Here is a 24154-nt window from a genome sequence, read left to right as displayed (position 1 = left end):
GATGCAACTAGTGAGTTTCCCTTTGGAATGTTGGCTAAGAATGACTCCTTCCTGCACCAAACTCAAACCATAACATTTCACAGATTCATAGAAGCAAAAAAGTTCCTCTTGCTGAGGAAAAATAATACATCTCACCTTTAATGTGAAGATCTCAGGACACTTTAATATAAACCAGAAATGAATCATCCCACTATTCCTGTTGTAAGAAGAGATATTACCCCCTCCTTTAATACAAATCCAAATCTGGAGGTTATATGACTCATGTTCAGAGCTGAGTACAGAATCTTTGAGATAAAATTCCCAATCCAGTCTTCTAACTTAGAGGCCTTGCTGTAAACAGTCAACCTTGTACTCACCAATATGCTACACATTTGTTTTCCTTGACATCGTGTCTGTAATGCAAGGAGTAAATAACCCACCTGGCTTTATGGTGAAAGTATCATCTATGAGCAGAGAACAGCAATAGGTACTGGTGGGCTTCTTTCCAGTTTTGGGTATGCCTGTATGCTCTGAAGGCAGTGCTAGGCACAAGGAGTGGGTAGCTCATAGGAGATGTCTGTGTTGCTGGGGAGGGTGAGGTTCCAAGGCAGGCATGACATTGTCCGACTGTAGGAAGAGCACAGGGAGTCAGGCTGGGCATTAGCAGGTGGTGATTGATATCCCAACCCAGAGGCAAGCAAGCTGCTGATGGACCTTGTGTTGCCTTGACCAAGGCATGGTGAACACAGTGCTCTGCCCTTACTGGGAGGTATTGGTTGGAGGGTGCATATGGGGTTGTGTCCTTTACCTTTCCACTGCCTTCTCCTAGCAGCTCCTTTGTTGCTCTGAGTGCTCCCATTTCAGTAGTAAGAGAATAGTTCACCTCTGCAACCCTACAGCTTTCTACCTCCATCACAGCCAACTCCAGTGCTTCCAGGTGTTCAGGTTAGCACTGTGCCCTGCTGCCCCATTCATAACTGATAAAAAAACATATATCTGCACATCCATCCCAACTTTGGAATGTTATGCTTAGGATCAAGAGTACCTACCATAAGAATGCCTCTTTTTTTTTCCATATCAGGGCTTACTGGATATGTTTTTACTTTCTTGTGCTTGAGTCTCCCTTACTGCCCATCTGAACATGAGTCTAGTTGGCCTTCTGGTTTTCCCTGCTTTGGAATACCCACTAGGTTGCTTCAGCCTGGAACCATCATAAGAGCCAACTCAGAAGCAATGTGGACAGAGTTTAATGTGTCAGTATTTATCTCCAGCTACTTTTCCCTGCCTGCAAGAACTTTGGATGTGCAAAACTCCTCACAGGAATATTGCATTATGGAGAAGACTGTTATCTCTCTCAGGATGAGAAGAACTTGACTGTTTCTACTCTAGGTAAAGTAATTATGGCTGAAGTAATTATAGGCTATGGTGTTTGGCCTATGAAATGCCCAAATGGTTGTCTTTAGCCGTAGTACTTTTTAAATCAGTGCACTGTAGGAAGCAGAAATGCATTACTAGTTTTCTGTTTTCTTATCCTGAAAAATGTTTGTCCATCATGTTTCAGATGGGGACCTATTGTAAAGGGGGGGAAGATGGAGACAGCAAGCAAGGACAGAAGGAAGAGATTCTAGTTGGTATAAGCTTTTGCCGTGGTTTGTGACTTAAACATCTTCAAGGTGATGTGGGTGGCAGGCATTCCTCCCTCTGTGGCACAAAGCTTCTATCCTGAGGGAACAATTGTAGAAAACTACCTTGGTAGATTCTCCCTCATAGATAGAAAATAATTTACAGGTGATGAGAGAACCCTCTTTACATCTTTGTCTAAACACAAGAGAGAATGCACTGCTTCCACTGACTCAATGGACCCCTATAAGATACTTCTGTGACTTACTTGCTATCGAGAGGCAGGGGGGCTGCACAGAACTTGCCAACAATGAATGTCTCATCCTTTCTCCAAAGGTGATTCTTGGGGAGGTACTTCAGAGTCACGCTGGTTATCTGGCAGAAGGGAACTCTGTGGGCCAGCAACCGTTTACCCATCTCCTGCTGCTTAGGTCTGCAAGGCAGGGTGACAGATATGAGGGAGAACGTTCAATCAGCCTGCGCATGCAGGCTGTATGCAAGTGTGCTGAAATACTGGAGGTACTTGAGGTATCAATTTGAAGTCTTCCCATAATGGAGTGAGAAGACTCATCTGTCAAAGTAGGGCATTGCATTGAAGTCTGACTAGCTGTCTTTCATAGAATCAACCAGGTTGTAAGAGACCTCCGAGATCATCCAGTCCTTCCATGATTTATCTCTCAAAATCACAGAATGTTAGAACTTGGATGGGACCTCTAGATATTGAGTTCAACACCCTCCAAAAGCAGGATCCCCCAAGGCAGTCCCCACAGGAATGCATTCAGGTGGGTTTTGAAAGTCTCCCGTTCAACTTTCAACCCAGCACTGAAAGGTCAACACTAAACCATGTCCCTAAGGGCCAGGCCCACACTGCTTAAACACCTCTAGGGAGGGTGACTCCACTACTGCCCTGGGCAAACCATTCCAAAGTTTGATAGACCTCTCTATGAGGAAGTATTTCCTAACATCCAGCCTGAACCTGCCCTGCTGCAGCTTGAAACCATTTTCTGTAGTCCTGTCACTTGCCACCAAGGAAATGCGGCTTCCCCTCCTCGCTCCAGCCTACCTTCAGGTAGTTGTAGAGAGCAATGAAGTCTCCCTTCAGACTCCTCCAGACTAAACAACTCCATGTCCCTGTGCAACCTGTTCCAGTGCTCTGTCACCCTCATTGTAAAGAAGTTTCTCCTCATGTTGAGGTGAAACCTTCTATGTTCGAGTTTGTGTCCATGGTTCCTTGCCTTACTACTGTGCACCACCAAAAAGAGTTTGGCCCCATCCACTTGACACCCACTCCTCAGATATTTGTAGACATTGATCAGGTCCCCTCTCAGTCTTCTCAAGACTCTCCAGTTAGGAATATTAAATATTCTTCCTTCCATCATACAGTTACAACAGCTTTTTTTGCTGTTGTATATAGATTGAAACACTGCCCAGAGAAGTAGTAGATAGGTCAATATCTATGAAATCATGAGTGGCATGAATAGGGTTCACCATTTCTTCCAGTACATGATCTAGGAGGTCATCAAAGCAAGCTAAGAAATGGCAGGTTGAAAAAGATTGCACACAGCACTAAGTTTTATTCCTTTTAAGCTGTTAAGGTCCTTGATGTGGATGCTAGAAAGTTTACATGACTGTACAAGTCCTGATAGGGGACTGGGCAAGTTCTTGGAAAACAAAAACTAATAAAGACAAAGATATCAACTTGGAGGTCTCTTCCAACCTGGTTGACTCTATGATTCTAAGGTTCTAACTCCCCAAAATGTAAATAGTCAGACACAGGGAAACAATCTGGGGACATAGCCCCACATTCTTACAATGCCTTTTTTTATACTCTCCTCTAGGTACTTGCTTTTGACCATGTTGAAGGTGGGATGCTCAGAGAGAGGGGTGTTTGTATGTCTTGATGCTCCCAGGTAACATGATCTGAGGAGATGGCAGAAGTCTGGTAAACAGGCAATGCTCAGAGCCCAGTTGGTTGTATGCTATGGCAGAGTGCTGCCCAGCAATTTAACATTGATGGGGCACCAACTCCCTTCTGTGGAGACCATCTAATGGACCTTTTTATGCTTGATCTACTTGGCATCTCTAAAACCCAGCAGATCATTGATTTCCTTGTGCTCATAAAGAATGCAGGTGTTGCTGAATCAGTGCAATCCCAGAAGCACCTGGGTGACTGCCTGATGGGAAATGTGATGATAGGGAAAGGAAACAGGTAACAAAAGGGTCAGGAAGCATCTACAGTTCTGTTAACCAGAATTTTGGGGAGGTGAGTGGGTGCATATGTTGATCAACAGCCAACTGGATGTAAGCCAGTGCATGTCCAGGTAGCCCAAAAGGCAAACAGTATCCGAGTCTGCATCAAAAATAGTGTGGCCAGCAGGACTAGGGAAGTGGTTGTGCCCCTGGACTCAGCACGGGTGAGGCTACACTTTCAGTATTGGGTTCAAGTTTGGGCATCATTACAAGACATTGAGGTGTCCGGAGAAGGGCAACAAATCTGGTGAAGGGTCTGGAGAAGAGGTTTTGTGAGGAGTGGCTGAGGGAACTGGGGTTGTTCAGTCTGGAGAGAAGGAGGCTGAGAGGAGATCTCTATACAACTCCTTGAAAGGAGCTTGGAGCCAGGTGGAGGTCTGTCTTTTCTGCCTATTAACAAGTGATACGATGAGAGGAAATGGCCTCAAGTTGCACCAGGGGAGGTTTAGATTAGATGCCCATTCAACATTCTGAGCTTGACTGCACTGGAGGGCTGAGCTTAGCCTAGAGTGTGGAAGCTTGTTTGCTACAGTGTGTATTGAAAGGTTTATGCTCTCAACTCTGTAGGTTTATTGCTGTAAGCAAACTTTTCAGCTTAACCTTGTGCTTCTTAGGAAGGCACTGAAATAAAACACAGCTGCTGTTCTCCCGGGGCAAGGGTATCTCTGGATAGGTTACCCTGCCATAACTCTACTGTCTCATTAAAACAAGGGTACAGCAAAGCCTGGGGATTGCCTGCTTGTCTCACTTCCCCAGGCAGCCTTTCTCTCCAGTGCTCACATGCCTCCCACAGGACACCTATCAAACCCTGTGTCTGACAACCGCAAAAGGAAGCGTCTGCATACCTTTCTAAGCAGATCAAGGGCTCTGACTTGACCTAGGAGTCACTATTTCCTTCCTCCTACGTCTTTGGAAAAGGCAGACTTGAATTCCAAGCTGCTGAGGGGTTGAACAGAGTGAGCTCCACTAGGCTGGAGTGAAAAAAATCAAAGTGCAGTGCCTGGACAGCAATCTGAAGCAGCAACACAGGGAGCTTCATGTCACAATTTTTTGGCTTAGTAGTAAGGACTGTGTGTGAGCCAGCACAGGAGCCATATGATCCTAGGAGAGCTGGCTTGGGCTGTTTAGCAGACTCTCCTGCTTCCTGAGGCAGCCAGCAGCATGTGCTAGCTGCACGTCTGCGTTGTGGTTCCCAGCCCACAGCAGTGGGCAGGAAAGTGTAAGAGGAAGTGAGTTCTCCTAGGAAACTTCTGTGTGCTGGGGAGATCCCTTGTGGTAAGGGCTGTGGAACAGGAGTTTGGGTCTGGTCCTTTAATTCAGATACCTTCTGGAGGAGGGGAATGCTTTCAAGAGAAAACTGTCTGTCTACACATGTAGTCTTGTTTCCCTGCCCTCTGGACTTCTCCCTAAAAAGGAGCCTGGGTGCTCTGCTGCAATAACACAGAGGCAACAAGTTACTGAACACATCTCTTTCTGACTGTGGAGAGATGCACTTGTCTCCTCTTTGCAACTGCAGTCCTGGTGGGCCTCAAGAGAGATGTCTAAGCCACCAAGTCCATTAGTTTGGAATCTCTATTGGATGGGGTCTTGCTGTAGCCATGTCTGTCAGGCAGAGTAGAGCTGACAGTGACTGCAGTTCGAATTGGCACTAAGCAAGGGTATGATGTAGAAAAGGAACTATCCTAGCAATACAAGAAGCATGTCAATTTGGGGCCTCCACAGTAACCTACTACTTTGCATGCTCAGAGAAGAGGCGGACCTAGCCAGGGTTACCAGAGAATAGTAACATGTCTGATTGTGGAGAGCATTTAGGGCAGAGGCACTCAAGAGGCAAAGTTGTTCATCCCACAGGGATTGCACTCAGGTAGATAAACTATTGTTTTGCCATTCTTGGATTCATATAAACATCCTTACACACAAAGCTGGGATAAAACAAGCCAGAAGCATGCACTGTCACTCACATGGTGATCTTCGCCATGTCCTGGGTGCTGTTACTGTAGAAAGTGATCTCAATGCTGGTGACTTTGTTTCTTTTCTTCTGCAAGTGGAACTCAACAAGGCTGTGATGGACTGAGCAAAATATGTGGGGAGTGAGGGGAGGTGCTTTCAGTTGGACTTACTCCTTAAAAAAATGCCTCTAGCACTCATTCACAGTATCACAGTACCATCAGGGTTGGAAGAGACCTCACAGATCATCAAGTCCAACCCTTAATATATAAACAATGGCAGACTGCCCCATGCAGTGCCTCACTTGGATGTGTCTGCAGCCTTGGAAGCTTGACTACCCTATGTTCTCCTACAAATGGACCTTGAGCTTGTTTGGAGGTTCTAGCAGGGGAGCGCAGCTACCGTATACCCTTAACCGATGAACGGTACCGTCTCTACCGGGGAAGGTCGTCCTCTTCGACCGAGCGCGCAGCTTCGGAAGGGACGCACATGGAGCGGTGAGGGAGGAAGGGGACACCTGCCTAGCCAGCCAGATCAGCCGAATCAACCCTGGCGATCAATGGGGTGACAGATGTCGCAGCCAGATCGCCCTCACATCCATTCCCTGGGCCCACCAGCAGAAAGAACATTAGCCAGACACAGGAAAGGAACTGGTCTCTGTGGTATGAGAGGCACAGTGAGCAGGTCTGCATAGCCCAGTGTAAACAGATAGGCATTTCTACTGCCCTTTACTTCGGCCCCAAAGACATGTGGCTGTCTTAATCCAGAGCTGTGCCCACACAAATAAGCCTGTTGGAAAGGGCTTTATGGGGAAGATGTGTAGGGTTATTGGTCTTCAGCTGTGTGTCTCAGACAGTCTGAACCACAACAGCTAATTCTGACAAGGGTGGTGGGTAGTAACTATCTAGCTGCCCCAGAGAAAATGCCTTATTTGGTTAACTTCCTTCTGCCTCATTTTGTCTCATTGCTACTTACCACAGAATGGGGCTGTGGGACTGGTCATTAAATAAACTTTCACTTCCTTGGGCAGCTTTCTCATGTTGATACCTGCCTGCTTCAGCAGACCTGCAGGAAAAAAATAAAGCCAATGCAGGGAAGGCCATAAATGACCCAGAAGGGAAACGTAATGGGTTCCAGTTCACCTCCACTTATTCTGCCCAAGTCCGCTGTCTTAGCGCAACCCATTCTTTACACCAGTGCAAATAACAGAAAGAATATTTTTGTGCTGTCATGTTTGACAGGATAACAGCCCCCTCAGAAAAGCTATTCTAGCTACCCCAGGTAATCATCATCAGAGTACCTCTTGGTGGCTTTGTTTCATTCCTCTACTAGCAAACTCTGTCATCAGTTGCACCTTGTGCAAAACAAGTAGGACTAAAGACTGCCAGGTCTTTAGTTACCAGGAAACAGTGCAGGTATAAATGACAATGTTAGGAAACCAGATTTAGAGATCAACCTCTAACTTGAGGCACTTGCATGCTGTCAGTGTGGCTTGGTGAGATGGGGAAGAGGTGGCTGATCTGAGAACACACATATAAAAAAAGGCCTCTCATTATGTTAATCTGGTACCAGACTGAAAATAGCATCAGAGGACACTTCCTATCCTCATGTCACAGCTTACAGCCTAAATGAGACAAATATTACCTTCTCCAAGTCCAGGGAGTTTATCTTTTGTGTAACCATGGACTTCAGGCTTGGACTAATATTTCCAGGTGCTTCTCTAAACATGACATCTTTTAAGCTAAGTCTCCACTTGTTAGGTAGGTGATGCTGGAGACTCAAGTCTTTTGTGGGCCCTATTCAATATTTAAAGATCAGAAATGTTCAGGATGATTGTGTTCTGCCTTTGTCAACAGCGCAGCTTTTAAATCATCTTTATAGAAGCCTGAAAACTAAACAGTTTCTCACCGACCTCAAAGAGATCCAAAGCAAATCCTGCACAGAGAAATCTGAACCACATACTGTGCTCTGCACTGAACAGCCATCAGGAAGATATCATCTACTCTAGGAAGGTTTCATGCTGGTACTTGTGGTGGTTTGGGTGTTACCTCCCCCCCCCCCCCCCCCCCACTTAAGAAAATCACCCAAACTAGACTCAGGCACTGGGAATCGAATGAATGAAGCTTTATATTTACAGCTTAGCACAATATACAAGCAGACATTTACACTATCTACAGCTATAGACAGAAATGGACAAGTTAAAAAGTAATACAGAAACACAACAGCCCTCCCAGAAACCAGAGCACCCAGGAGGGGCTCCCAACCACCCTTCCACCTTCTCCCCACCCCTCTACCTTACGCCAGACTTTGCCTTATGCCTCAAGGTGAGTTGAAGGGTTGGCCAGGGGGGTTAGGAAGCAGATGGATTAGTCAGGCAGCAAGTCAGGTTAGAGAGAAGTTCCTGCAGCCCCAAGAGACAGAGAGTGACTCTGTTATCTATATTTATGTTCTTGTTCTTATACTTCTCAGCAAACCTATGAGTGAAGTAGCCATCACCATTGTTTCCTTTTCACAGCCTATAATCTAATTCTTCTTACCAAAGTATCCCAGCTAGGTTCAAACTAGCACAGTACTGTACCTATCCTTGGACAGGAGAACAGGAAGGGGTCAACGCAGTCCAGACAATGACCGTTTAGAAAATCTTGATGACTTGCACAGGGGAATGCTATGATCGGACAGGAATGTTCCAAGGCACTGACATAGAGGTGCACTGCCCTCATGTGATCACAGATCAGATACTTGTATCCTGCAAGAAGAAAATGCACCCAGAGATCAGCAGCCGTAAGCCCTTCCCTCACACGGATGAGTCCCCAAGCTCTTTGCAAGGGGTATCTTTGACTCCGAGACCCCAGCTACAAGAAGTGAGGTACCATAAGTGTCCCCTGAAACTTGACCCTCAATGCAGCTGCTCATCCAGAACATAGCTGAATATCTAGACACACTATTTACTGGGTAAAGTCCTATTCTCCAGAGGGAAAAGGCAGTAACCATACCAGCTGTCTCTCTAAGTGTATATGCAGCTTGCAGCATGAAAACAAAAATAAGCTTTTGCTAGTAGTACCTAAGAGCCTTTCTAGCAAAAATCTTTTATTTGTTGAATAAATGCTACAGTTTTAGGGTTTTAGCTCATACAAAAGTGTCATCAAAATTAAGTTTTGATAGGAGATACTTGACCTGTATGTGATTTTAATTTCAGCTGCATGCTGTACATCTGACAGGAGATGGGCAGAGGGATGAGATTAAACAAGGCCAAATGCAAGATTCTGCACTTTGGCTGCAACAACCCCAAGCAGCGCTACAGGCTGGGGACAGAGTGGCTGAGAGCAGCCAGGCAGAGAGGGACCTGGGGGTACTGGTAGATAGTAGCTGAACATGGGGCAGCAGTGTGCCCAGGTGGCCAAGAGAGCCAATGGCATCCTAGCCTGGATCAGGAACAGTGTGGCCAGTAGAATAAGGGAGGTCATTCTTCCCCTGTGCTCAACACTGGTCAGGTCACACCTTGAGTGCTGTGTCCAGTTCTGGGCTCCTCAGTTCAAGAGAGATGTTGAGATACTGGAACATGTCCAGAGAAGGGCAACAAAGCTGGTGAGGGGCCTGGAACACAGCCCTGTGAGGAGAGGCTGAGGGAGCTGGGGGTGTTTAGCCTGGAGAAGAGGAGGCTCAGGGGTGAGCTCATAGCTGTCTACAACTACCTGAAGGGAGGCTGTAGCCAGGTGGGGGTTGGTCTCTACTGCCAGGCAACCAACAACAGAACAAGGGGACACAGTCTCAAGTTGTGCTGGGGGAGGTCTAGGCTGGATGTTAGGAGGAAGTTGTTGGCAGAGAGAGTGATTGGCATTGGAATGGGCTGCCCAGGGAGGTGGTGGAGTCGCTGCCCCTGGAGGTGTTGAAGCAAAGCCTGGCTGAGGCACTTAGTGCCATAATCTAGTTAATTGGACAGGGCTGGGTGCTAGGTTGGACTTTGAGGTCTCTTCCAACCTGGTTGATACTATGATTCTAAGAATCTCTGTTGCCATGTGTCTTTACAGATACATGATGTTTTACTCTCATGTCTGCTCTGATGTGTAGCAGGGGACCTGGCTGCCAAACATTATTTTCACAGGCTGCTAAATAGCCATGAAAGTCTTTTCTTAGGCACAGAGTGTTCTCACCTGCAGAGATGAATCGGGGGCATCCTGGCTGATCTCTGCCTCCGTTAACGAAATAATCAATGTGGCCTACAGGAATCCGGATCCCAAAATCTGAAAGGAGGTGAAATACCACTTGATAATAAGTGCTGGAATGAGAGAAAATAGCCTCAAGTTGACCCAGAGGAGGTATATGATAGTAGAAGGAACTTCTTTACTGAAAGGGTTCTCAAGCATGGGAATAGGCTCCCCAGGTAGATGATTTGAACTCCTGTCCCTGGAGGTGTTTCAAAGACACAGAGATGTGGTGCTAAGGGACATGGCTTAGCCTCGGTCTTTGTAGAGCTAGGTAATGGTTGGACTTGATGATCTCCAAGATCTTTTCCTAGCCAAAATTGTTCTGTGACTCTTATGCTTGGTTCTTCTGTAGGCTTTGCTCTGCATGGTGTATGACAGGCCCAAATAAATGGTTGAACAGTTTTGGTGTTGAAGACAGCCTTTCTAGCAAAAATCTTTGTTGATGTAAATGCTACAGTTGCTAGGGTTTTAGCTCATACAGATGTGCCATCAAAATTTAGTTCTGATAGGACACACTTGACCTGTAGGTGAACAGGTTTCCTGTTCCTACACGTCTGCATCGTGCAGGTTTTGCTGCACAGGGCATAGAGTGCTCCAGGCCCTGCCATCAAAATGACTGTGGCTTAACCACCACCACCTCTGTGGTTCTATATAAAGGAGACTGAAGAGGATCTCAAACTGAATGAGGGATTATGAGACACAGTTGAGAGTACTGTTGGCAGAAATTTTGGTGACTTTCAACTCAAAGGCACATTCTTCTTTAGCACAAGTTCTGCCTAATTAGACCCTAAGTGTTTTGGAAAAGGTACTCTGTTGTTGCATCAGCTGTTGGTTTTATTCTGTCACTTTCCACTGGCACCTTTTTCAGTTCAGACTGGAAATACTGCAGTATGAGCAGACATGTAAATTGCTTTCATGTGGTAGAAGTCACCCTGAGCTGGTTGTGCATTAACTCCCTTTGCTGCAGCAGGGTTAAGGAGGCAATTAAATCTCCCCTGTCCCTCTCACATGCTCAGGGATACAAATATCTGCCAATGAATTCATCATTAAAGCCTGTCTAATAAGAGGCATCCCCAGAATGAACCTGAACTCATGCCAAGCTGCCATCAAGGGTGCAATGACCTACACACCCATTAGCAATAGCAGGGAGAATAGAAGCACTGGTTGGAGAAGATGGAAGCCAGCTTACTGTCAGCGTCGGTATGAAGGGCTTCCACAAAGAGGGCATCTCCAGGATCCAGGCGTTCCTCAGGGCTAGCTCTGGTGTACTTAGGGCCTGCAGGATCCAGGCCTGTAACAAAATCAAATGTCTCAAAAAGTGCTCTCCAGCCCCACTTATTTCTGGACCAGTTATTTTATCCCAAACTTTTTGAATGTTGTTAGGCAGAAGTAGTAAATTAGTCTTAGGCCACTCATTATGCTCCAGAACAGTTTCTGTCCCCCACTAACTTCTGCCACAGCTTACTTACGTTGTCCTCCATTGTTCCCACTTCCCTTTATCACTTCTCTACCTCCAGGTTGTACGATGTAAAGCCATGACTGAGCTTCAAATAGCTCTAGCAGAGTAAATGTAGCATGTCTTTTAGATTTTGGGGGAAAGAGAGTCAGATTCATAACACCTTCTCCTGTACTGGTATCTGCATTAGCACTACAGAGAAATATCATTGAAGATCTTCAGTTAAGATTTCAGCATCTCGGGCATTAACAACTCCAAGTTCCTGGCACAGCTGGCAGCTCGTGGCTTGGACAGATTCAATCTGATATGGGTCAAGAACTGGCTGGAAGGCTGGACCCAGAGAGTGGTGGTGAATGGTGCCACATCCAATTGGCAGCTGTCACTAGTGGTGTGCCCCAGGGATCAGTGCTGGGCCCAGTCCTGTTCAATATCTTTATTGATGATCTGGATGAGGGGATTGAGTCCAGCATCAGTAAGTTTGCAGAAGACATCAAGCTAGGAGCAGGTGTGGATCTGTTGGAGGGTAGGAGAGCTCTGCAGAGGGACCTGGACAGGCTGGATGAGTGGGCCGAAGCCAATGGGATGAGACTGAACAAGGCCAAGTGCAGGGTTCTGCACTTTGGCCACAACAACCCCAAACAGCACTACAGGCTGGGGACAGAGTGGCTGAGAGCAGCCAGGAAAAAAGTGACCTGGGGATACTGGTAGATAGTAGCTGAACATGGGGCAGCAGTGTGCCCAGATGGCCAGGAGAGCCAATGGCATCCTGGCCTGGATCAGGAACAGTGCGGCCAGTGAGACAAGAGAGGTTATTCTTCCCCTGTACTCAACACTGGTCAGGCCATACCTTGAGTGCTGTGTCCAGTTCTGGGCTCCTCAGTTCAAGAGAGATGTTGAGGAACTGGAACGTGTCCAGAGAAGGGCAACAAAGCTGGTGAGGGGCCTGGAGCACAAATCCTATGAGGAGAGGCTGAGGGAGCTGGGGGTGTGCAGCCTGGAGAAGAGGAGGCTCAGGGGTGACCTCATTGCTGTCTACAACTACCTGAAGGGAGGCTGTAGCCAGGTGGGGGTTGGTCTCTACTGCCAAGCAACCAGCAACAGAACAAGGGGACACAGTCTCAAGCTGTGCCAGGGGAGGTCTAGGCTGGATGTGAGGAGGAAGTTGTTGGCAGAGAGAGTGATTGGCATTGGAATGGGCTGCCCAGGGAGGTGGTGGAGTCACCGTTCCTGGAGGTGTTGAAGCAAAGCCTGGCTGAGGCACTTAGTGCCATGGTCTAGTTGATTAGCCAGGGCTGGGTGCTAGGTTGGACTGGATGACCTGGGAGGTCTCTTCCAAACTGGTTGAGTCTATGATTCTATGATTCTAAGTATTGAAACAGAGGTGTCTCAGCCCACTCATCTCAAATAAAGTCAAATCTGTAAGCAGCCTCCTACATTTCAGTCTAAAATTTTCTCTTAGAGCAACTTCTGGGAAGCCAAAAGAATGCAGAAAATTATCCTTGGCAAGATCAAAGAACAGGTAAATGACTTTTTTTTTTGTCTAGATGAAGTTTATCCTGATCACTTTGTCATAAAAAATATCACAAGATCATTTTCACTCTTGAGGCAATAAAAAATTATTTAAGTAGGAGCTCTGCTCTGTGTGCCATTGCCTTGGATTCAGTCATATTAATTCTTCATGGAAAAGGCAATATCAACAATACACAATCTGTTGTGTCTGCATTTGCTGGGAGGGAGGGAGGTGCAAGGAAAGGAGAGAGGTAAAGAAGGAAAATAAATCCTTCCCTATTCTTTCTATCAAGAAAAGCTAATGTGATATGTGATCAAAAGAACTTAGTGTTTGGTTTTTTTCTCTCATTTTCTTTAATCTTGACACAAAAAACATGAGAGGTTCCCCACCCGCTTCAACAGGCTAAGTTCTAGTTAAAGGCTTTAAGAGATACTGACAAGTGTTATTCATTTAGCTTGAAGGTCTTCCTGAGGAGACAAAAGCACTAGGAGCAGCAGTCGATTCCAGCACCACTCTGAGGCAATCACATTTTGATCCTCTATTCACTACGCCTAGCTGTGCTAAGCACAAGCTGCATGCACTCCATTGAGGCACATCCTCAGCAGCTAAGAACACTGTCCACTGAAGCTGTACTGTACACAACTGAATCTCTTCAGGCTTTTTCATTTCATCTGCAAGTACTGAAGCAAACTGTGTCCCATGACAGCGAGGCCACTGTCCCTGCCTACCTTGCTGTCCTCTTGACTCTCATCTCTTGGAATCATAGAATCAGTCAGGGTTGGAAGGGACCACAAGACCACAAGGATCATCTAGTTCCAACCTCCCTGCCACGGGCAGGGACACCCTACCCTAGAGCAGGCTGCCCACAGCCTCAGCCAGCCTGGCCATAAACACCTCCAGGCATGGGCCCTCAACCACCTTTCTGGGCAACCCAGTCCAGGCTCTCACCACTCTCATGCTCAACAACTTCCTCACATCCAGCCTGAACCTACCAATCTCCAGCTTTGTTCCATTCCCCCTAGTCCTGTCACTTCCTGAGAGTCTCAAAAGTCCCTCCCCATCTTTTTTGTAGGCCCCCTTCAGATACTGGAAGGCCACAAGAAGGTCACCTCACAGCCTCCTCTCCTCCAGACTGAGCAGCCCCAACTCTTTCAGTCTGTCCTCACAGCAGAGCTGCTCCAGCCCTCTGAGCATCCCAGGATGTGGCCCTTTTCTGGACACACTCCAGCATCTCCACATCCTTCTTGTAACAGGGGCTCCAGAACTGGATGCAGTACTCCAGATGGGGTCTCATCAGAGTGGAGTAGAAGGGGGAATCACCTCCCTCCACCTGCTGGCCACACTTCTGATGCAGCCCAGGCTCTACTTGCCTGTCTGGGCTGCAAGTGCACACTGCTGGCTCCTGTTGAGCTTCTGGTCCACCAGCAGCACCCCAAGTCCCTCTCCTCAGAGCTGCTCTCCAGCCACTCACTGCCCAGCCTGGATTTGTGCGTGGGATGGCCTCGACCCAGATGCAGGACACTGCACTTTGTCTTGTTGAACCTCATGAGGTTGGCTTGTGCCCACCTCTCCAGCCTGTCCAGGTTCCTCTGGATGCCATCCCTGCCTCCAGCCTGTCTGCTGCACCACATAGCTTGGTGTTGTCAGCAAACTTGCTGAGGGTGCACTCGGTGCCTCTGTCCATGGATGTTGAACAAGACTGGTCCCAGGACTGATCCCTGAGGGACTCCGCTTGTCACTGGCCTCCACTTGGCCATGGAGCCATTGACAGTCACTCTTTGGATGTAGCCATCAAGCCAGTTCTTTATCCATCTCGTGCTCCACCCATCAAACCCATGTGTCACCAGCTTGGAGACCAGGATGTGGTGTGGGATAGTGTCAAAGGCCTTGCTCAGGCCCAGCTGGGTAAATGACATCAGTTGCTCGCCCCTCATCTGTTAATGTTGTGACCTGTTCATAGAAGGCCACCAGGTTTGTCAGGCAGGATTTGCCCTTGCTGAAGCCATGCTGATTGTAGCAAATCACCTCTTCATGATTCTTCTGTTTTGGTAGTGCCTCCAGGAGGATCGCTCCATGATCTTTCTGAGCACAGAGGTGAGACAGACTGGTCTGGAGTTCCCTGGCTCCTCCTTCCTACCCTTGTTGAAAATGAGAGTTCTGTTTCCCCTTTTCCAGTCAGTCGGAACTTCACCAGACTGCCATGACACTTGGAATATGATAGAGAGGGGTTTAGCAACCTCATCTGCCAGTTCTCTCAGCACCTGTGGGTGTATCCCATCGGGTCACATGAGCTTGAACACTTCCAGGTTCTTCAGGTGATCATGAACCTGATCTTCACTTATGATGGGCAGCTCTTCCTTCTGGCCCCTGCCATTACCTTCCATGGCTCCAGGAGTGTGGCTGGAGGCCTTTTCAGTGAAGACTGAGGTAAAGAAGTCTTTGAGAACCTCAGCCTTTTCCATGTCACTCATGACCATTTCACCTGTTTCCTTTCTGAGAGAGCCCACACCTTCCTAGTCTTCTTAGCAACAGGAGAAGCAGGAATCGTTTTAGCTGAGGGAGAGTAGTAGGGTCTTAGGAAGTAATTCTTCAGTACAAGTGTGTGGGGACTCTGAAATAGGCTGCCCAGGGAGATTGTGTGCCCAGGTGGCCAAGAGAGCCAATGGCATCCTGGCCTGGATCAGAAACAGTGTGGCCAGTAGGACAAGGGAGGTTATTCTTCCCCTGTACTCAACACTGGTCAGGCCACACCTTGAGTACTGTGTCCAGTTCTGGACTCCTCAATTCAAGAGAGATGTTGAGGAACTGGAATGTGTCCAGAGAAAGGCGACAAAGCTGGTGAGGGGCCTGGAACATAGCCCTATGAGAAGAAGTTGAGGGAGCTGGGGGTGTTTAGGCTGGAGAAGAGGAGGCTCAGGGGTGACCTCATTGCTGTCTGCAACTACCTGAAGGGAGGCAGTTCTGAAGCTAAGAAGAATTACAAACACTTGGATATAATGAGCTTTTATGCAATTAAAAGATGACTATGGATGACTTGCTCTTCCTTGCTCTTCCATTCTCCCCCCTGAAGAGAATTAGATTTCTGGTACCTGTGATCCGTCCCAGCTGACCACCGTGGAAGTGCCCCACTAGGCCCCCGACATGTGCACCAAGGCTTACACCAATGATGTGGATGGATGTCCTTGAGATTCCCAGGGCCTGCAGCAATACAAATCAATGTCTGTGTGGCAGGGTGAAATACCCACTCCCAGCCCACATAGCAGCTCTAATGCAGGGATTGTTTTTGGGGTGCATGGAGAGACTCGAACAGATATGGGCGTAATGGGTGTTTCCCTTTTTCTCTTTCAGTCTTTCTTTAGGTCTCCAGATACAAACCCAGCTGTAACCAGCCAGATGATCCTGTTCATAACTATATAACCTATAGCTTCTCCTTCACCTTGAACTTCCCCCTATCAGCTCAGTGGCCCACATTCACCACATGAGCAAGCTTCTTCTGAGAAAAGCAGAGGAAATATTTTCCCCCCCAACTTTCATGCCATCATTGTACCAATCTCCTGATTAGTGTTTACTTTCAGAGATCATCCATGAGCTGAACTGCCAAGTAAAACACAGCCACGCAGACCTGATGGGAGATGACCACATCCACAGGAATTCAGATGCCTTCAGACTGTCTGCATGACTCAGTACTAGACAACAGGAGAGGCAAGAAAAAAAATCCTTCCTGAAATGTATGAAGCAAGGTGCTAGAGCAAGTCTAAAGGAGGACAATGAAGCTGGTGAAGGGTCTGAAGAATAGGTCTTGTGAAAAACAGGTGAGAGAAATGTTGGGTTTTTTTTTAGTTAGGAGGAGGCTGAAGCAGGATCTTCTCACTCACTACAACTCCATGAAAGGAGGCTGGAGTGAGGTGGGTGTCAGTCTCTTCTTCTTAGTGACGAGTGATAAGACAAAAGGAAATGGCCTTAAGTTGCACCAGGAGAGATTTAGGTTGGATATTAGAAGAAATTTCTTCACTGAAAGGATTCTCAAGCACAGGATTAGGATCCCCAGGAAGTGGTTAAATCAACTTCCCTGGAGGTGTCTGAAAGACTCAGAGATGTGATGCTGAGGGCCATAGTTTAGCACTAGATTCAGTAGTGTTGGATAATTGTCAGGCTCAATGATCTTAAAGGTCTTTTCCAACTGAAATAATTCTGATTCTTTGATTCTATATCCTAGAACAGTACTGAGGCTTATGAGAAAAGAATATAGTCTTTTGTGGTGTAGTGCTGCAGGGACAATCTGTACTACAGCTCAGCAAAGACACTGAGTGGTGGGGACATCATCCAGCTCAGCCATCTGTTCACTGTCTGAAGTAATGAGTAATGAGAAGTGACCCTCCTTTTGCCCTCCCTACTAGCCCCCACTCCCATCCTTAGAATCATAGAATTATAGAATCAACCAGGTTGGAAGAGACCTCCAAGATCATCCAGGCCAACCTAGCACCCAGCCCTGGCCAATCAGCTACACCATGGCACCAAGTGCCTCAGACAGGCTTTTTTTGAACTCCTACAGGGATGGTGACTCCCCCACCTCCCTGGGCAGCCCATTCCAATGCCAATCACTCTCTCTGGCAACAACTTCCTCCTAACATCCAGCCTAGACCTCCCCCGGCACAACTTGAGACTGTGTCCCCTGATTCTATTTCTGCTTACCTGGCAGAATAGACCAACCCCACCTGGCTACAGCCTCCCTTCAGGTAGTTGTAGACAGCAATGAGCTCACCCCTGAGCCTCCTCTTCTCTAGGCTAAACACCCCCAGCTCCCTCAGCTTCTTCTCACAGGGCTGTGTTCCAGGCCTCTCACCAGCTTCATCGTCCTTCTTATGACAAAGCAACTCCAAGGGTTACAGAATCACAGAATATTTAGGGGTTGGAAGAGACTTTGAAAGGTCATCTAGTCCAACCTTCCTACAGAGCAGGTTCACCTAGAGTAGGTCAGGAACATGTCCAGGTGTTGAAAGTCTCCAGAGAAGGAGATTCCACAACCTCTCTGGGCAGCCTGTTGTAGTGCTCTGTTAACACTGTTGCCACATTTCTGGATAGAAAATCACGACTGTGCACAATGTGGTGCAGGAATCCAGGAACTGACCTGCTGTGCAGCTTGGATCTGCATTGCAAGCATCACACAGAGAGTTTACCCATGGCTGATTGACACAAAGATGTCACTCTCATTGTGTGCTGTTTAGCTGTGCTGTGCACAAATAAACTGAGACATATATGGGGACTTCCAGCTACTGGAAATGTACATCTGACACCCAAAGCAAATATAAAATACCCTCAACCTCCCTGCCTCCCCAAGCTCTCTGGACAACATTTTGAGGCAGAGGAAAATGACTGTCTAGTGAAGCATGAACTGGAGAAAAACCAAGGCGCCCTTCAGGTTTGTCCTGGGCTGGAGAGGACTCTTGAGTGAAAACTCAAGAGAAAGAAGAAAAAGTGTGGCATGCTCAAGCCTAGGCTGAGAGAAAATGAAACCAGAAATCTCTTTAGTGCTACACCATGCTAGATAAAAAGCCTGCTTGTTCAGCTCCTGGAGACAGCAGGTTGCGAGCAGTTCTCTGGGTTACTTGCATAAACAGTGTTCTCTGGCTATACTCCCCACCACTAGAAGCACACAGTAGCTTACCAGGAGCTTGCTGATGAATTGTGAGATGGAGAGGGCAAGCTGTGTGACATTTTCCACTGCAGAGGGATAGGCTCCTGTAGACCCATAAACCCAGTCTACCGCGATCACATTCACCTGGGTTGTGTGTAGTATGGCACTGACAAGCCCTTCAATCCAGGAAGGTTTGGTACCCAAGGCTCTGTGGAAGCATGAGAAACAACTATGTTAGGTATCTTTCAAAGTAGGGCATATGCCAGTATGTTGTTCACAGGTGCTGGAGCCTTGCATGTCTCAGAGGAGACTGCTAGACAGATCCTGAAAGTTTTTTTCTGGTACCAGACACTCATATCTGGCATTTCTTTGTGGTGGTGTACTAACACTTTCCAGAAGCAGATATTTCACTGAATGAGACATTTGTAGGGCTGAGATCTCACTGTGGTGCTTCAGTTCATAGAATCATAGAATCAGCCAGGGTTGGAAGGGACCACAAGGATCATCCAGTTCCAATCCCCTTGCCATGGGCAGGGACACCCTACCCTAGAGCAGGCTGTCCACAGCCTCATCCAGCCTGGCCTTAAACACCTCCAGGGATGGGGCCTCAGCCACCTCCCTGGGCAACCCATTCCAGGCCCTCACCACCCTCATGCTAAAGAACTTCCCCCTCACGTCCAGCCTGAACCTCCCCACCTCCAGCTTTGTTCCATTTCCTCTAGTCCTGCCACTCCCTGACAGCCTAAAACGTCCCTCCCCAGCTTTTTTTAGGCCCTCTTCAGATCCTGGAAGGCCACAAGTAGGTATCCTCAGTTAGCCACTGCAGAACCCACCTTGAGGAAGTAAGCTGACCAGGAAGACCTGGACCTTGCTCTGCTAGCAATTGGCAGGAAGTCCTTGGCCAAATCACCTAACTTTTGCTGTTGCATTTTCCTGTAATTGTAGTAATTTTTTTAAAAAGTACAAAAAATGTCAAGGTAAACTGAGGAGCCTGTGTTCTATCCACTTCCCCATATACCACCTGGTGAGGGGTGTATAATGTCACATGAGGGCAACAGTTGCTTCACCTTGAGAGAGGTGAGAACCTGGAAAGGGTCGTTGAGGCCCCATGCCTGGAGGTGTTTAAGGCCAGGCTGGATGAGGCTGTGGGCAGCCTGCTCTAGGGTAGGGTGTCCCTGCCCATGGCAGGGGGGTTGGGACTAGATGATCCTTGTGGTCCCTTCCAACCCTGACTGATTCTGTGATTCTGTGAACAAGACCCTGCAACATCTTCTATGGTATCATCCTGGTCTTCTGTGCACTTTCCATTTAGGCTTTTGCACATCATACTAAACAATGTGACATGGTCACACATGGCTGAAAAGTGGCACAGTAAAATAAGCTTGCAGAATAGTGACAGCTTAAACAAAGAAAAACAAAACCCCAAAACTCTGAGCAATGCAAATCTCTACAGTTTCAGGAACAGAAGCATAATGTGTCTGGCAGGGCTCCTACACGGCTGATTAAAGCAGGCTGTTGATAGATCAAGACATGTACTCCAAGAAGACAATTTAAGGGGACAAAAATCTTAAAGAAAATGCTTCTAAAATAACAAAAGGTTTACAGAAGGAAAGAACAGAACAGGAAAGAAGAAGGAGAACATTTGAGAATGAGCAAGACCATGAGAGAGCAAGAGAAAAAAAGATTCTAATTCCCTAACTTATTATAGGCTCCCAAAATAGTAAACTACAGGTCACAAACTAAAGGACTTAAAAGCTGTGTTGTAAGCATGGCTGTCAGCAGCATTTTCCATTCCTGTGGCTCAAGCAACAGTGTCTCAGATAATTTGCAGGTTCAGTTTGGGGCTGAGCACTTCTGACTCTTGTCAGTCAGTTTTTATCAAGAAGCCACTCTGCTGGGCATACATTAAAATGCTCACTCAATCAGGTTTCCACTTCAGCCCCACCCAGTGCTTAGGAATGCCCCAACATTGCTTCAGCAGTGTTTAACTTAGCAGTAAATGCTTAGTCACAATGGTCTTCTTTATTTCACCTGAAGCCGTGGATTATGATCTTGGTTTCCAGGCTACTATTGAAGCTGCAGCTCTTGATGTCGTCATCAACTGAAATCAGCTCTCCACAGCTGGGGCTTGAGGAGGTGAACAGAAGAAACTGGACCTTAAGTTTACTGCCTCGTAGGAAATTTGCTGTCTGGAAGTCAGTGCAATGATGCCTTGAGGGTCTGTCTGCATTCCCTGCAACAAGAGAGAGTGAATAGCATATTTAGTTGGTGACTGCGCAATACAAAAAAAGACCCAAAAAACCCCTCATTCCAATTCATCAGGAAAATGAAGGCAGCACTGTCATTTCTATTAATAAAAATCAAAAGCAGAGAACATGAATTCAAATTGCAGTGGGCTGTCCAGGGAGGTGGCAGAGTCGCCATCCCTGGTGTGTTCAAGAAAAGCCTGGATGAGGCACTTAATGCCATGCTGTAGCTGACTGGACAGGGCTGGGTGATAGGTCAGACTGAATGAGCTTGGAGGTCTCTTCCAACCTGGTTGATTCTATGATTCTAAATCAGCCTATTTTGGAAACTTCCTCTGTCTGATAAAGTTCTTTCTGTACTTTGATGGAATTCTAGCACTGGCTAGGGGAGATAACCATGAATGCCACGGTAGCTTTGACTTGTGTGAGTCATTTTACTGGTATGTGAGTGCCATTCTGTTGTGATTTTGTTTTTCCTCAGTGGCCATATATGCCAGCTACTAAATATACTTATGACCTGGCTCTGAGATATTTTAGGCTCGGGGGTGATCTCATTGCTGTCTACGACTACCTGAAGGGAGGCTGTAGCCAAGTGGATGTTGGTCTCTTCTGCTAGGCAACCAGCAACAGAACAAGGTGACACAGTCTCAAGTTGTGCCAGGGGAGGTCTAGGCTGGATGTTAGGAGGAAGTTGATGGCAGAGAGATTGATTGGCATTGGAATGGGCTGCCCAGGGAGGTGGTGGAGTCACCGTCCCTGTAGGTGTTGAAGCAAAGCCTGGCTGGGGCACTTAGTGCCATGGTGTAGTTGACTGGACAGGGCTGGGTGCTACGTTGGACTTCGAAGTCTTTTCCAACCTGGTTGATTCTATGATCTATGATCTAAAAAGTGGTTGTCAGGAAGTAATCACCACTGAAATGGGATATTTCTGCTCAACTTCTTGTAGATTTAGAAGCAGGTACCAGTCCAATTTTCAACTGTATCAGAAATCAAGAAATAGATAAGACATTGCTGATGACAAAGTGTGTCAATGATAGTTTCCTGCCCGATTCATTTACTGGATGAAAATGCTTTATGGAAAGGCAGGCACATACTGGAAGGCATCTTGGTCAAGAAAAAAAAAACAACCAAAAACAAACCCCAAAAGAAATCTCAAACCTCTAGCTAGTAAGAAACTTAAGCAAATTTAGGCTAGAAAGCAAGGATGGAACTTTATCAGTGTATGTGGCTAGCAGAATGGGCTGCCCAGGGAGGTGGTGGAGTTGCCATCCCTGGAGGTGCTCAAGAAAAACCTGGCTGAGGCACTTAGTGCCGTGGTCTAGTTGACTGGACAGGGCTGGGTGATAGGCTGGACTGGATGATCTTGGAGGTCTCTTCCAACCTGGTTGATTCTATGATTCGATGTATAGCTATATGACCCACAGAAAAGGTGGATTCTTTGTCCTTTGCCGTTTGAAAGGACTGGCTGCGGTTCTGAAGGCTTGTTGAAGGTAAAGTGTTGCATTTACTGAAGGATTAACCAGGTAAATTTTATTTACTCTGCAATGAGCAGGAAGCCAAACAATGGATCAAACAATCTCTTTTGACCTATGTGCTAGTTTGAAGCTAGCTAGAAGGTTTTGTGTGCTAGTTTGAAGCAAGCTAGAATGTTTTGGTAACAGAACTAGATAACGGGCAGTGAAATGAAAAACAATTGTGTCTACTTCTCTCACAGTCACGCTGAGAACTCTGGGAAGAAGAAAGACTTTTTCTCCATTTTGTTTCTCACTCTTGCTTTTGCCTTAGACCTGGTCACATCTCATTAACCCTGCTCCTACTAACCTTGCTCCCTAACCTCTTGGCTGCACCTCTTTTCTTCCTGAGAACTGGGGTAAGGTTGAGAGGGCCGGGGGGAGGTGTTGGGGTGGTTTGAGAGCCCCTCCTGGGGACTCAGGTTTCTGGGAGGGGAGTTGTGCTTTTATATTGTTTATCCTTTGTATATTTCTGTATATAATTGTATATAACTGTATATATTGTAAATAGCTGCTTGTAAATTCTGCTAGCTGTAAATAAATTGCTTCATCTATATTCCCAGGGTCCGTCTGAGTTAGCTGGGGCAAATTCAAAAGTGTGGGGGGGCGGGGTAACCCCCAAACCATCACATTTTGGTGAGGAGAATTTGATTGTAGGCTGTGAAAAGGAAACAATGATGATGTCTACTGCACTCATAGGCTTGCTGAGAAGCAGCTGAAATTGCAGTGGTGACCACAGAAGCCATTTTGATGACAATGCAATTAAAGAAATCAAGTGTGGAGTCATGTTTATTTCCCCTTAACTACTACAGATTACACTTGCTAAGCTTTGAAAGCAGGAGATGCCAGTGCCTGAGGTCGAGTGGTCCCTCTTCTGCTTCCTTATATTTCCAGAGTAAACCCGAATAATTCTTTGAAATCAGATTAGTGGAATTAAATCACTGAGACAGAAGATCATCCTCGTTTTCCACTTTTTCCTGGCACTTAACTAGATTATATCAAGGATCTCTTCACAAACAGCTTATTCAGGGAGAATTCAATTCAGATCCTGCTATGCAAAACCTGCAATCTCTGGCCAGACATTGATGCTTTTCTTACCTGCTTGTGCTGAGCTGAGCAGCCAGAGGACAGCAATAACGAATGGCTTTCTCTTCAGATCCTGAACCATTTTCCAGTTAGTCCAGTACAAGTACAAGGATTGCATAGGGGGAAATAGCCGTGGTGGATTTTCCCTTCGCTTCTCTCTGTTTAATGATTGCTGAAAGCACAAACATTGAAAATAGGAAAGCTCCTGACTGCTGGTAAGCATCCAGGTCTAGAACACTGAGGCTGCGTGAAGACTCAGTGGTCTGTGTTGTTACGACATCAAGGAGAATGTCGACTGGGGCCGAGCATGATTCTTTAGCTTCCCTTTCTCCTGCTTATAACAGCAGTTACTGACACAAGTGGATTTTTCCCGGCAGAAGACTTGAAGGCTAAATGGACCGTTTGTGCAACTGAAAAGCCCACTTAATGATCTGGCTGCAGTCCCACCTCCCCACTTCACACACCCACGTATAAATGTTAGCCCGGTTTGTAGAGAATTCCACATCAAACCTGCAGGGAGGGACGGACAGGCTTTGTCCTCCTCACCGGTATCAGAAGGGACACTTTTTGGTAAGATTCGCAGCCTCGGCTATGCTGAGTGTGCATTTTACCCTGGGTGATCATGCTTGTAATTGCAGTTGTGTTTACTTAAAGCTATACAGCAATTTCTGCAGCTTAGTGCTTATCACCGGCAGCCTTAAAGAAACTG

At 46.8% G+C, this 24154-nt stretch overlaps 1 protein-coding gene across 2 annotated transcripts; it reads right to left on the bottom strand.

Annotated features, from left to right (window-relative positions):
• Positions 1-134: 134 nt before the first annotated feature.
• Positions 135-23976, bottom strand: PLA1A (phospholipase A1 member A). 2 transcript variants are annotated; one of them, XM_064143999.1, is made up of 12 exons: positions 23956-23976; positions 23458-23617; positions 20634-20835; positions 18633-18810; positions 16057-16165; positions 11191-11292; positions 9948-10037; positions 8375-8542; positions 6772-6861; positions 5811-5919; positions 1868-2032; positions 135-606 (listed from the first exon to the last, which is right to left on the bottom strand). In XM_064143999.1, exons 2-12 carry the CDS (start codon positions 23561-23563, stop codon positions 522-524), a joined length of 1404 nt encoding a protein of 467 aa, XP_064000069.1. In that variant the 5' UTR covers positions 23564-23617; positions 23956-23976; the 3' UTR covers positions 135-521. The 2 variants fall into 2 exon arrangements, with proteins under 2 accessions (XP_064000069.1, XP_064000068.1); XM_064143998.1 differs by lacking the exon at positions 23956-23976 and having other exon boundaries at positions 23458-23682.
• Positions 23977-24154: the final 178 nt, after the last annotated feature.

The sequence above is a fragment of the Pogoniulus pusillus genome, chromosome 5, assembly GCF_015220805.1.
Source record: "Pogoniulus pusillus isolate bPogPus1 chromosome 5, bPogPus1.pri, whole genome shotgun sequence".
NCBI lineage: Eukaryota > Metazoa > Chordata > Aves > Piciformes > Lybiidae > Pogoniulus > Pogoniulus pusillus.
This window is presented reverse-complemented; position numbering and strand designations above follow the sequence as displayed.

Bases quoted from the DNA above. Each gene is read 5' to 3' on its own strand.
- PLA1A (XM_064143998.1), bottom strand. From the start codon at position 23,668: ATGCTTACCAGCAGTCAGGAGCTTTCCTATTTTCAATGTTTGTGCTTT. The intron at 20,836-23,457 runs GTAAGAAAAGCA...CTCTTGTTGCAG, and splicing joins GCTCAGCTCAGCACAAGCAG to GGAATGCAGACAGACCCTCA. The intron at 5,920-6,771 runs GTAAGTAGCAAT...TATTTTGCTCAG, and splicing joins TCCCACAGCCCCATTCTGTG to TCCATCACAGCCTTGTTGAG.